Raw genomic sequence first — 14,918 nt, 5'->3', positions numbered from 1 at the left:
TTTAAACATTGACTAACTGGAATACAAAAAGTGGGTCACCGAGTACTAAAGAAAAGCAACAAAAAGCTACAATGTTGGGGATAAAAAAAAAAAACATGTTTCCATGCACTATATGCCAGGGGTGCACAAACTGCAGCCTTGGGGTGACATGTGGCCTATAATGTGATTCTCTGTGACATTCAGCCATCTAGATACAGAAATTCTTATGTGTGTAGCTGAGATAAGTGGAGTGGCACACCAAACAGGAGTGGAGACGAGGAAGTACTAATAGTCCACTGTATATACAGTATATATCTGGGTTGACCATAAATCAGGAGAATGGATAAAATTACCAGTTTGGCACTTGATAGTTTTTCACAAAATCTATATTCTGCAGTGGAGAGAGGCACATGCATTCATGTTCTTCTCTCCGGAGGACTGTTTGGGAGAGAAGGGGACCCCCCATTCTAACAATACATGGGGGTCCTGGCAGTGGAGCCTGCACCAGACGTTTGTTGCCTTTACTTTTGATATGCTATAAATGTCTTAGATGGGAATACCCTATTTGGAACACCCATTTTATTGCAGTCCTTGGGTGTTGTTCCATATGTCAAAGTAGGCCTTGTACTAGAAAAGGTTGTGCACCCCTGCACTATACGATATGGTATCTCACAGTCGCATTCTTATTATTCTAAGATTTAAGGACAAAAGTTGATAGAAGAAGGTCTCTTCTTACCACTGAGTCACAATCTTTCCCGTTTTCTTCTATTTCTTCTGTAATTTCTGCCAAAACTTCAGCCACAAGTTCTCTTAATGGAGCATTATCAACATCCTTGGACACAAAGGAGTGCTAGATAAAAAAAATAAAAAAAATAAATGCAGGAGCCAGGATTCTTATAAGTATTTTATTAAATTGGACTTTTCTTGTTGTCCTCTAGTATTTTCAAATGTCTTTACCATAACTAACCTCAAGAAGCTCACTGGTTGAGGATCGTTCTTGGGGATTCCTTTGTAAACACTTGTATAAAAAGTCTTTAAAGTCTTGAGACCTAATTAGGACATAGAATGAGAGCAAGTCACACCAGGCTAATGGCAGTTGACTACGATTGGGAAATAATTCTGAGTTTGATGGAAATTTTCAGTGAATTAATCTGTAGGTGTTTTCCTATTAAGGCCTCTTGCACACGAACATGCCGTGTTTTGCGGTCCGCAAATTGCAGATCCACAAAACACGGATGCCGCCTGTGTGCCTTCCGCAATTTGCAGACAGCCCATTATAGAAATGCCTATTCTTTTCCGCAAAACGGACAAGAATAGGACATGATCTATAATTTTTGCGGGGCCACAGATGCTGAACCAGACCAAACTCGTGTGCAAGAGGCCTAAGTTGCATAATAAACATAACTGCAGAAAACCTTACTTACCACAAATGCCGATACTTCAGACTCGGTGCCTGAGACTTAAGAATCTTGAGCAAGACACGAGTGGGATTCATTTCGTGGTTTGGAGGTTGAGTTTCAGCCAGCTCAATAAGAGTAATGCCCAGAGACCAGATGTCAGCCTTATAGTCATAGGGGGCATCTTTGCATGTCTCACACATTACCACTTCAGGGGCCATCCTAAATGTATTCATGAAGAAAGTACTTTGTAATTCAGAGGAAGAAAATCTTCAAATTCTACTTGAAACGCATACACTGATCTGCCACAAAGTTAAAAGCACAATGGCACAGTGATAATGGCACTTTTCAAGGGGTGGGATATATTAGGCAGCAAGTGAACAGTCAGTTCTTGAAGCTGATGTTTTGGAGGCAGCTTGCTACATATATGTAGTTCTCAATATTAGGCAGGGGGCTTCAGTGTTCTGATAATTGGTGTGTATGGTCAATTGCATTTTCCTCTAGCATGGCTTATCTGCTCTTGCCCATACAATAATTATTATTAATAATGAACAATTAAGAAAACATCATTCTCTCACCAATAAGGAGTTCCGATAAAAGAGCTCCGACGCTGCAGGGTCTGACTGTTCACCGCAGAGACACCAAAATCCGCTGATAGAGACGAGAGATAAGTTTAAAACATATATAGTTAATAATTTCCAAGAAAGATGAAACTATGGGAGAATTTATTAATACCGGCATAACAAACTCCAGTCTTAATAAAAAGAGCACTGAAGTATAATGTCATATCTATTAAAGGGATTGTCCAGGTTCAGAGCTGAACCAGGAAATCTCCCAGTTTTCACCCAGGCGGCCCCTCTGACATCAGCATCGGAGGATTTCATCCTCCGATGCTCCCCCTTGCTGTATCGTGCAGGGAAAGGGCTATATGTTTACATTTTTACACTGCTTGCCCAGAAAACGCGCTTGCCCTGTGCGATTCAGTGCAGGACAAGGGAGAGCATCCTAACATGAAATGTCAGAGCGGCTGAGTGGGGGAAGAAGAGGATATGTCCAGGTTCAGCTCTGAACCTGAACAACCCCCTTAAAGGGATTCTGTCAGATAGTTTGAGCCTATAGAGCTATGGACATGTGCTACTAGATCGCCACTAGCATGTCTGCACTATACATTCCACATAGCTCTGAGTGCTTTTATTCAGTCAGTTTTTTTTTATATATATATGTAAATGAGGCAAGTAAGGAGCCCAAGGGGCTGTTATTACCGTTTCTGGAGCCCAGCCACGCCCACTGTGAAGGAGCCCAGCACCGCCCTCTTTGAAGGAGCCCAGCCACGCCCTCTTTGAAGGAGCCCAGCACCGCCCGCATCCTCTGAATCTCCTCCTTGCTCCCCGGATGTCACATAGTTGAAGCGCTGTAATCTCGCGCATGCCAGCTAGAGCATGCGCAGTTCGTTCCCTGAGGCTAATGCCAGCACAGGGAAGGAACACCATGCCGCACTCACATGCGGCATACTCGCGCATGCGTGAGATTACAGCGCTTCAACTCTGTGACATCGGGGGAGCAAGTAGGAGATTCGGAGGATGTGGGGCGGTGCTGGGCTCCTGAAACGTTGGTGAAAGCCCCCTGTTTTTTTGACTAAATAAAAGCACACAGAGCTATGGGGAATGTATATTGCGGACGTACTAGCGGCGATCTAGCAGCGCATGTCCGCAGCTCTATAGGCTCAAACTAGCTGACAGAATCCCTATAAGAGTTGTAGGCACCGTATCTATCCCTAGAAACACAATTTCTAAAGGATCATATCCAGTGTCGGGCCCACCAGTAAAATTTATTTTGGGGGCCCACCGAACGGATACATTTAAATATAATAAATAATTTAACAAGTTTTTAATATGAACATAAGCTGTATGTAGTGCAGTAAGTCTACTGTGTTGTGTGCCACTTGTGCAGGGGGTGGGAGACCCACGCTGCTCAGGGGCCCACCGGGGGATTCACCTGTACCCCTGTGGGCCAGTCCGAGCCTGATCATACCTCCATAATACATGTTTTGCTGGAACACGTTATATTTTTCTCAGGGATTTATATGCAGAAAAACTTTGGGGGTAGGAGGTGTACAGTATGGTCCTGTAGGTACTTTATTACACATACAGTATAGCGTGAATCTGTAAAATGGCTGTGCATATATAGCCTTAGGCTCAGACTTTTGGTGGTTTTCATTACTACAATATAATTATATTTCTGTTTTATGTTCTGTTTATGTTTAAAGAGCACGTGTCAGCAGAATCAACTGAATTAGACGAGGCATACTGTCTGGTAGGGTTGATTCTACTGATTAAAATGATAACCGTCTTGTGAAAATTAGTTGCAGTATTCCCAAGAAAAAAAAAGTATTCTTCATGCAAATAAGGGTTTCAGTGCACCAAAGGGTGGGGCCTAGCCTCTCAGTGCACCTCAGCTCCTTAGATTTTCAGTCCTGGCCCCACCCCTCGGTGCACAGAAGCCCTCATCTGCATCAACACTGTCAGGCAATATGATTGGTTTAAAAGGTTTGATCCCGCTGAGAGGAGCTCTTTCATAACTCACCAACATACATATGTAATGTGAGCTTTTGCAGATACAGAACAACTCTTACCCAGACGGATCTCTCCATGTTGTGTGAGCAGGATGTTTCCAGCCTTCAAGTCTCTATGGATGATTTTATGTGAGTTTAAATGCTGGAGACCAAGGAGAGTTTGGTAGCAGACCACCTGGATCTGGCCCTCTGTCAGGCCATGTCCCAGCTCTGCATTGGGAGGGGTATGATACAGAAATTAGACATAATCGAAGACTTTGAAAAAAAGGATATTAGAAAACTTAACAAAAAATGTCACTAGTACATCTGTAGATGTGTGAGGGTGCCTGCTGGGACCACCAGAAACATGGATACTACAAACCGGATTCCAAAAAAGTTGGGACACTAAACAAATTGTGAATAAAAACTGAATGCAATGATGTGGAGATGGCAAATGTCAATATTTTATTTGTAATAAAACGTAGATGACAGATCAAACGTTTAATCCGAGTAACTGTATCATTTTAAAGGAAATATACGTTGATTCAAATTTTCACGGTGTCAACAAATCCCAAAAAAGTTGGGACAAGTAACAATAAGAGGCTGGAAAAAGTAAATTTGAGCATAACGAAGAGCTGGAAGACCAATTAACACAAATTAGGTCAATTGGCAACATGATTGGGTATAAAAAGAGCTTCTCAGAGTGGCAGTGTCTCTCAGAAGCCAAGATGGGTAGAGGATCACCAATTCCCACAATATTGCGCAGAAAGATAGTGGAGCAATATCAGAAAGGTGTTACCCAGCGAAAAATTGCAAAGACTTTGCATCTATCATCATCAACTGTGCATAACATCATCCGAAGATTCAGAGAATCTGGAACAATCTCTGTGCGTAAGGGTCAAGGCTGTAAAACCATACTGGATGCCCGTGATCTCCGGGCCCTTAAACGACACTGCACCACAAACAGGAATGCTACTGTAAAGGAAATCACAGAATGGGCTCAGGAATACTTCCAAATTAAATCATTGTCAGTGAACACAATCCACCGTGTCATCCGCCGTTGCCAGCTGAAACTCTACAATGCAAAGAAGAAGCCATTTCTAAGCAAGATCCACAAGCTCAGGCGTTTTCACTGGGCCAGGGATCATTTAAAATGGAGTGTGGCAAAATGGAAGACTGTTCTGTGGTCAGACGAGTCACGATTCGAAGTTCTTTTTGGAAATCTGGGACGCCATGTCATCCGGACCAAAGAGGACAAGGACAACCCAAGTTGTTATCAACGCTCAGTTCAGAAGCCTGCATCTCTGATGGTATGGGGTTGCATGAGTGCGTGTGGCATGGGCAGCTTGCATGTCTGGAAAGGCACCATCAATGCAGAAAAATATATTCAGGTTCTAGAACAACATATGCTCCCATCCAGACGTCATCTCTTTCAGGGAAGACCCTGCATTTTTCAACAAGATAATGCCAGACCACATTCTGCATCAATCACAACATCATGGCTGCGTAGGACAAGGATCCGGGTACTGAAATGGCCAGTCTGCAGTCCAGATCTTTCACCTATAGAGAACATTTGGCGCATCATAAAGAGGAAGGTGCAACAAAGAAGGCCCAAGACGATTGAACAGTTAGAGGCCTGTATTAGACAAGATTGGGAGAGCATTCCTATTTCTAAACTTGAGAAACTGGTCTCCTCGGTCCCCAGACGTCTGTTGAGTGTTGTAAGAAGAAGGGGAGATGCCACACAGTGGTGAAAATGGCCTTGTCCCAACTTTTTGGGGATTTGTTGACACCATGAAATTCTGATTCAACATATTTTTCCCTTAAAATGGTACATTTTCTCAGTTTAAACTTTTGTTCCGTAATTTATGTTCTATTCTGAATAAAATATTAGAAGTTGGCACCTCCACATCATTGCATTCAGTTTTTATTCACGATTTGTATAGTGTCCCAACTTTTTTGGAATCCGGTTTGTAGTATCATGGTAGTATACATATGCTGATATAATGTCTTTGAGCAGGCACCATAGGAATAATCATCAGAGCTAGAGCTAATGATCCCACCATTGAACATAATACAAGTCTCTCGGATAATTCCTGCAGATAGAACACAGGAGCAAGAGACATCGCTCATGAAGAATCTTAGCCATGTTACCTGCATTCTACTGCTGTGTGTTCAAACTAAGGTGGCCATACAAATTAGTCTAAAGTTCGATAGTCAGTGTGAGCAGTACTGTAGTAACAAGCTCCGTACACTATAAGTCTGACTGAGCTACACCCAAACAGCCGATCAGGTGGAATCCGGGGTGTCGGACCCCCACCAATCAGCTAAAGAAGGCCTATCCTGAGTATAGGCCATCACTTATTAAAGGCTGGAGACGAATGACCTTGTTAGCCAACTGATTACAGACCATCTGAAAAAAAAAAAAGTTGGCTGTATTTAAAATGTCAGCCCATAGTCAGAGGAAAGACACAAGCGTGGATGAATGAAGCATTTTTCTTTAAAAGAACCTGATCTTTCATTCTTTGCCCAGTGTCATTGAACATGTATGGCCAGTCTGGACGACTGTAAAGCCCAATGTGGACTAAAATGTCTCCATCTACAAATGATTGTTCAATTAGTGTTTGTTCCACCATCCACCTATTTTTATCTAATATCTATTACCAGTGGTCATTGACCACCTTTAATGTGTGTGAATTGCTGTCTGGTTGGGGCAGCCTCATTGGATTATATAGGACTTACCTGATATACGACCTAGGGAATAAAACTAGAAATTTAGGGAAGGTGGAGAGCAATTCACAGCACGGTGGAAGGAAGGTAATACAGGTAAGGTTTTTCATGAGTGCTGTCTCTACTCTTCTGTCCTGTGCAGGCATTATCGAGGAAGTTTGTATTACGTTCATTGTCCAGGATCGTTAGCACTAGCTCTGATTATAAGAGACCTGCAATCTTCAGATGTCTTCAGAGTTACATGTATAAAGATTGTGTTCTTCACTGACCTAGCATAACTCCATCAAGTGCCCCTCCAGCACAGAACTCCATTACGATCTGCGAAAGAGAGAGAAATATCTAAATTTCTAGTACCACATCCTTTGTGCCCAATGTTGACCAGAATTTGGTCAGTTCTGTAATCACCCACATGAGCAGTATCCTCTGATGCTAGTACGACACTTAATAATACATTTCACAAGAAATGCAAATGTACTGTATGTTGATAATCACATCCTCTTACCCAGAGCTGTTGTTCCCAGAAAACTGCCTCTAGGAGTCTAAGGATGTTGGGATGCTGGCATTGCCCCAAGATATTAATCTCAGATACGTGATCTTCCAAGGCTTCTTCAAATGAAATTTCAAGTATCTTGACTGCAGCCAGTTCCCGTGTTTCCTTATGATGGGCCTGAAAAAAACATCATTATGTAATGAGATAATCAATGTTGTGCAGAAGCATAGCTTGTAGTTCCCACTGCCCTGGTCCAGAATATATAGTGTACCTGTCTTCTGTCACCAAATACAGTATAGTGGTTTTGACTGGAACCCCTCTGCTACACAATCTCTGCTACAGCACATTCTGCACCAGTCAGTTACAATCTACTTTTTAGGTGATTTGTTGACCACGGTTAGCTTTAGGACTAATATTAATAGCCATGTATCTCTGTACAGACATACTATGGAAGTCATAGACTTCTGTAGGACCCTACTGTACCCCTATATGCTACCAGTCCCAATTTTATGTAAAGGTTTTTGGATTACACATAGAGCTGTATTGGATTATGCAGAAAACAAATTGGCATGTCTCATTGAATGCCGTATTCTGGAGCTATTGTTCTCTAGAATCATTGCCTGTAAGGAAGAGTTACTCTGTGATACAGCCCCGTATAGAGCACAGTATGATGGTATGGAGCTTCAGGGGCTCAAATAAAATGTCTCCATGCCCACCTCAGCCACTAGTCATCAACATTTCATTCAACAGTGTTTTCAAGATATTATTAACATATTATTGTTAATTATTGTTATTTTTTTTAAGCAAAATTTAGTTGCAGTGTCTCCATTTCTGAACTACATTTACGACTTTAAAGGGTTAAAAAAAATTATGGTATACTCACCTCTTTTTCCAGAGCCTTTCTCTGCCCCTCTGGTCTGGTCCTAGTGCCACTGCTTGTTTACAAACAGCAGCAGTGATGTGCAGGTATATGGCACATAACTGCTGAAACCAGTCACTGTCCTCAGAGGTATACTAGTGATTGGCAGTACACCTGCATGATACTGCTGCAACCAATCACTGTCCTCAGAGGTATACTAGTGATTGGCAATACACCTGCATGATACTGCTGCAACCAATTACTGTCCTCAGAGGTATACTAGTGATTGGCAGTACCCCTGCATGATACTGCTGCAACCAATTACTGTCCTCAGAGGTATACTAGTGATTGGCAATACACCTGCATGATACTGCTGCAACCAATTACTGTCCTCAGAGGTATACTAGTGATTGGCAATACACCTGCATGATACTGCTGCAACCAATTACTGTCCTCAGAGGTATACTAGTGATTGGCAGTACACCTGCATGATACTGCTGAAACCAGTCACTGTCCTCAGAGGTATACTAGTGATTGGCAGTACACCTGCATGATACTGCTGCAACCAATCACTGTCCTCAGAGGTATACTAGTGATTGGCAATACACCTGCATGATACTGCTGCAACCAATCACTGTCCTCAGAGGTATACTAGTGATTGGCAGTACACCTGCATGATACTGCTGCAACCAATTACTGTCCTCAGAGGTATACTAGTGATTGGCAATACACCTGCATGATACTGCTGCAACCAATTACTGTCCTCAGAGGTATACTAGTGATTGGCAGTACACCTGCATGATACTGCTGCAACCAATTACTGTCCTCAGAGGTATACTAGTGATTGGCAATACACCTGCATGATACTGCTGCAACCAATTACTGTCCTCAGAGGTATACTAGTGATTGGCAGTACACCTGCATGATACTGCTGCAACCAATCACTGTCCTCAGAGGTATACTAGTGATTGGCAGTACACCTACATGATACTGCTGCAACCAATTACTGTCCTCAGAGGTATACTAGTGATTGGCAATACACCTGCATGATACTGCTGCAACCAATTACTGTCCTCAGAGGTATACTAGTGATTGGCAGTACACCTGCATGATACTGCTGCAACCAATTACTGTCCTCAGAGGTATACTAGTGATTGGCAGTACACCTGCATGATACTGCTGCAACCAATCACTGTCCTCAGAGGTATACTAGTGATTGGCAGTACACCTGCATGATACTGCTGCAACCAATCACTGTCCTCAGAGGTATACTAGTGATTGGCAATACACCTGCATGATACTGCTGCAACCAATTACTGTCCTCAGAGGTATACTAGTGATTGGCAGTACACCTGCATGATACTGCTGCAACCAATTACTGTCCTCAGAGGTATACTAGTGATTGGCAGTACACCTGCATGATACTGCTGCAACCAATCACTGTCCTCAGAGGTATACTAGTGATTGGCAGTACACCTGCATGATACTGCTGCAACCAATCACTGTCCTCAGAGGTATACTAGTGATTGGCAGTACACCTGCATGATACTGCTGCAACCAATCACTGTCCTCAGAGGTATACTAGTGATTGGCAGTACACCTGCATGATACTGCTGCAACCAATCACTGTCCTCAGAGGTATACTAGTGATTGGCAGTACACCTGCATGATACTGCTGCAACCAATCACTGTCCTCAGAGGTATACTAGTGATTGGCAGTACACCTGCATGATACTGCTGCAACCAATTACTGTCCTCAGAGGTATACTAGTGATTGGCAATACACCTGCATGATACTGCTGCAGTTTGTAAACAAGCAAAGGCAGGAGAACCTGACCGGCAGGGCAGCAAAAGGTCCTGGGAAAGAGGTAAGTATATTTCATTTTTCTATAGACCATACGGGGTCATGCCTAAGATTTTTAATTATCTCAAACAATCCCTTTAACCTGCATTGCAGCTAACAGCCTGAGGGCTATACAGGATGACCTCTGTAATATGTGAAGACTTTGCATCTATCTTATAACTTTATACTGTAGCATTTTAGGTACCTTATCCTGATCAGGCCTACTAAAGTTTGACTAGAATGAACAAATTATAGGGGCTCACCCTACTATGGATATAGTGCTCTTGTCGATTTGACTCACCCTATCAAAGTAATAGAAATCAATTGTATATTTAAGACAGGCACTCTACAGCTGAAACCGTCCAGAGAAAGTATATCCTTAAATGAATATTTAATATTGTGCAATCACATTAATAATAGATAAAATTCACATCTACATTCACAATGAAGTAAAACCTGTTCTAGAACATAATTAAAAATATTAATAAACAAGAATAAAAAATAAAAGAAAAATAATGTGTATCATACGGTGGTGATATTGTACTGGGAGCTGTATGTATGGTAGGTCTGCTGGTAGCGTTATATATGATTGATAGTATTAATAGCTATCATCCAGACAGCCTACAGAAAATCACCACAGTAAGTACCACAATTGTGGCGGCATTGGGCTATAGATAATAACACATTCACATATGCTAATGTAAGTTAACTATATTGACGTAGTTTGTTAAATCCACTGGAATTCTGTCTCCTTATAGAGATAATGTCTCCTTTAGGTATAATTCACTCTCAGTGGTGGTTATTGGTTAGTCCACCAGATTAGATACACAAAATGGTACATTTGGATGTTCAGATTGTATCCATTGTGTGATTATGTCACTCAGCCATATTATTAGAGGTACTGTCCCCCGGTGATCAGTGTTAGATATTCACTGCCTGTCTATAGCAATCAGTGCACTGACCTCTGTTTCCTCCTTCCTATAGCTGGTTCCGCTATTGTTACCTCTACTCCCGGCCGCGTTCTCTGCAATCCCCGAAGTCGGTACCTGGCGTCCCACGTGTCTCAGTGCACTAGTTTTAAACTTCTCAACCTCTTGGCGAGATGGGGTCTCTGGGAGGAGGATTATATCGTCCGTGAAGCGCTTCACATTATACAATAATAGAGAGATATTTTTCATACATCCATGGATTTTAGTAAGTGGGTCTCAGGGTTTGTAAGGGTGTCTATGTCCGCCAGATGCGTTTCCTGACCGACTCCTTCCTCGGTGGCTACCTACACCTGGGATACCCTGCCCACGTATATAGCCCTTTGTTCAGTCATCATAAAAACCAAAACTGGATTTCTTGCTGTCCTCCCATTTTTTGGCGACTTCTTCATTGCTCCAAGTTTTCCAAATCAATCATATAAAATTTTTACTCGTCCAAATTTCTTTGTTTTCTTCTTCTTTATTAAAATATGAATGTACCAACTCCAAAAAAACACATTGCGTTTGTGATGCATTTTCAATGCGTTTTTTTTGTGTATTGTTGCATTTTTTGTATATAGTTACTTTTTGTCTTCAATTATGTTTACACATAATTATTTTTTAGTTGTAAGTTTGCATAGCCCCAAAAAACATAATAATATATAAAAACATATACAAACATATAAAGATAAAGAGTAGAATATCCATATTACTGTAATATACTCTAAAAAACTACCCCTCTTGCTATAATCTATTCAGGGATATAGAATTATTAAAAATGTTCTACTTATTTTTCTTTCTTTATAAATTGTACTCTTATAAGTTTTATTTTTACTTCAGTTTTATTTCTGTATACAATTGCTTTCTATAGTTTATTAACCAGATTAAACTCAGGTTTATCGACTGCGATCTTTTAAAAAGTCGCAAAAATTGTCACAGTCTTAGGCCTCATGCACACGACAGTGTTTTTTCACTGTCAGTGATTTTGCTTCAGTTGTGTTTCCTTGTGTTTTTTTTGTCTGACAGGGGAAAAAAAAGGAAGGTTAATGAAAAGTGTAATTTTATTGCACCAAGAAAAAAACGGACACGGACCCGGACCCGGAGGACATACCAGTTGTGCATCCGTTTTTTTTTTGACGGACCCATTGACTTGAATAGGTCCGTCCTCCGTTTTCCACTGACAAGAACAGGACAGGTTATATTTTTTTGACGGACTGGAATCATGGATCACGAACGTGGAGAAAAATCTATCGGAGGACTATAGTTTTTTTTTTCACAGCTCCATAGAAATGAATGGGACCTCTGCTAAACTGTGAAAAATGACGGAACGGACGCGGATGCACACAACGGTCGTGTGCATGAGGCCTAACTCCTGTAAAGGGGGGTTTACAAAGTGGAAACATCTAAAAGACAAACGTGTTAGACTGAAAGATGCAGGAAATTTACCAAACTTTGTGTGACATTTAATAAATGCAGATTCTAGCAAAATGCCTCTCATGATAAATCTCCTCCTCAGACTTTATTTTTAAGACTGTGTATAAGATTGAATTTTCAGCTCCTCTCATACAGATGCTATGATGTATAGAATTGAACATAATAAGGCAGACATATCTTCACCTCTCATCTTATGTCGGAAGTCTTTGTGGTTTTTCTTCTGCCTCTCAAGTGAGTTCTGAAAGGAAATGCCCAAACAGTCTACTCAGATGGAGGAAACATCTAGTCACTTTATATCGTTTATAAATTATTTCAGTTTTCTGCAATTTCCTACTGGTTCTCTTTGGCTCAGTTTACAAATTATAGTCCAATAATTGATTATTGTGACGTTCACCTGATTTGACCATTTGTAAAGCTAGATTTACACGTACTGGTTTTCACTATGGTCCAAGCATGTCAAATTTAGATTAATGTCAGATGAACCCTCGTATTTTAGTGGGACCAGATGACCATCAAATATGTACGGGGGCCTCCCTACTTTCAGATCACAGGGGAGATGATGACATGGTCTGTTGAAATTCAACATGCCTGATCCATTTGTTCTCAGGGAAGCTATGCCTCTACCAACAGACAGCTGTATGGCAGCCATTTACTCCCCTCTCCCTATTCAGGAAGAGTTATGAGGGAGGAGTACACCTGGGTTTACACCTGAGCGTTTTACAGCGTTTTACATTCCCTATGGGAATGGTTCTCACCTGGGCGTTTTACAGCGCGTACGATCGCGCTGTAAAACGCCCGACGCTCAAAAAAGTTCTTGAGCTTCTTTGGGGCGTTTTGTTGCACGTTCCCGTACATAGACTTTCGGGAACGTGCGACAATGGGCGTTCGCTTGTCTCTGTATGCGCCGGTACAATCGCGCATACAGAACGCTCAGGTGTGAACCCAGCGTAAAGGAGTTGCCCAGGTTCAGAGCTGAACTCGGACATATCCCCATTTTCACCCAGGCAACACCCCTGACTTGAGCATCGGAGCAGCGACGAACCGGCTCTCCTTAGGGCTGCCAGGCAGAGGCTTAGGCCCAGCAGTGAACCCGGGGACTTCACCAACACTGATGGACGGGCTTTAGCGCTGCCCTAGCCTGTAAAACGGCTAGAGCAGCGCTAAAGCCGGCCCATCAGAGCCAGTAACATCAGTGAACACACTGCTGGGCGGAAGCCTCTGCCTGGCAGCCCTTTGGTAAATAAAAGAGCCCTTGCGCTGCTCGATCCTGCGCAGGGCAAGGGAGAGCATCGGATCATGAAATGCTCTGATACTAACATCAGGGGGGCTGCCTGGGTGAAATTATGGGTATGTCCGGGTTCAGCTCTGAACCCGGACAACCCCTTTAAGAAGACGTGGGGTCTGTCAGGATCTGCTATGGCAATCAAGGCTCTGTTATAAATGGGAGTATCATGCTAGTGTGGATGGAGAGATATACTGAGATGTCATAGTATCTGTCCAGACAAAACTCCATCTTCAGCTATTGCATTCCATAGTTTTACTGCTGTTAATGTAAAGAACCTATTCCTGTATTTATGGAATCGTCTTCGCACATATATTGGAAGAAACATTTATGGGTCAATTCCTTGCATTGGCCTTGTCTATGTCTATGTCTATACATATTAATAAGGTCACTCTAAGATATCTTTTTCCAAGCTAAAGAACCTAGATTTTCCCAGTTTTCTATCAGTCTAGTTGCCTAGACCATCTCAAGCACTTATTTGACCCTTTTGAAGTTTAGAACCTAAAACAAACCCCCATATTCAAGATGAGGCCTTACAAACCAAACCAAGTTAAAAGTTAAAGAGCCAGCATAGGAAGCAGAATACATGGAATGATTTTAAAAAATTTTTTCCAGAAAACCATTCACCAGTTTGTTATATAAAAAAAAATGACCTAGAATATTCAGATATAGGTTGTTAATATGTGATAAAAAAAATGATGGATGTGTCCCTTTAAATCTTCACAATGAAGCGCAGTTTTAAGTATTGTCAGAACGCTGCCTGTTTGGAACAAGGTAGAGGATTATGCAAAGTTTCTAATTTTAAATCATAGTAGTTTTCACAAAAAGAGGAAACCAAATCCTCTGAGATTAGCCATATCCTGCAAAGATAGACAACACGTGAGTACAATAATGTGACATTGTAAAAATTTAAGTAGAAAGGATTAAAGCAGTGGTCCCCACACAATAAAGTGCATACTGTACAGGTGAAACTCGAAAATATAGAATATCAGGCAAAAGTCCATTTATTTCAGTAATGCAAATTAAAAAGAATTGCATTAATGCGGCTTAAAATTAGAATTTTGTGAAAAGGTTCAATATTCTAGGCTCAAAGTGTCAGACTCTAGTCAGCTAAATAATCCATACCCCCTGAGCAAAGGGGACCTCAAAATTGAGACTTTGGGGTTCCATAAGCTGTAAGCCATAATCATCCAAATTATTACAAATAAAGGCTTGAAATATCTCGCTTTGCATGTAATGAGTCTCATATGTTAGTTTCACCTTTTAAGCTGCATTACTGAAATAATTGAACTTAGCGCAATATTTTTCGAGTTTCACCTGTATAAGTTAGGGTTCTTAAGGGGTTTTCAGAGCCTTTTTTCTTCTCTGAACGTCTAGGCCAGTGATGG

At 41.6% G+C, this 14,918-nt stretch overlaps 1 protein-coding gene across 2 annotated transcripts in view; it reads right to left on the bottom strand.

The window, feature by feature from the left end:
* Positions 1-14,918, bottom strand: part of LOC122929494 (serine/threonine-protein kinase 10-like) — a 64,704-nt gene that overhangs the window by 31,643 nt on the left and 18,143 nt on the right. For both annotated transcript variants that reach the window (XM_044283097.1, XM_044283098.1), the window contains exons 2-8: positions 7,160-7,324; positions 6,927-6,975; positions 4,009-4,158; positions 1,955-2,027; positions 1,404-1,598; positions 947-1,028; positions 716-829 (exon numbers count right to left, since the gene is read on the bottom strand). In XM_044283097.1, the coding sequence (XP_044139032.1) occupies positions 716-829; positions 947-1,028; positions 1,404-1,598; positions 1,955-2,027; positions 4,009-4,158; positions 6,927-6,975; positions 7,160-7,324 (828 nt within the window). The remainder of the gene's footprint in view (positions 1-715; positions 830-946; positions 1,029-1,403; positions 1,599-1,954; positions 2,028-4,008; positions 4,159-6,926; positions 6,976-7,159; positions 7,325-14,918) is intronic.

The sequence above is a fragment of the Bufo gargarizans genome, chromosome 2 (assembly GCF_014858855.1).
Source record: "Bufo gargarizans isolate SCDJY-AF-19 chromosome 2, ASM1485885v1, whole genome shotgun sequence".
In the NCBI taxonomy this organism is placed as follows: Eukaryota; Metazoa; Chordata; class Amphibia; order Anura; family Bufonidae; genus Bufo; species Bufo gargarizans.
Note: the sequence above shows the minus strand (reverse complement) of the source record. Positions and strands in the feature narration are given on the sequence as shown.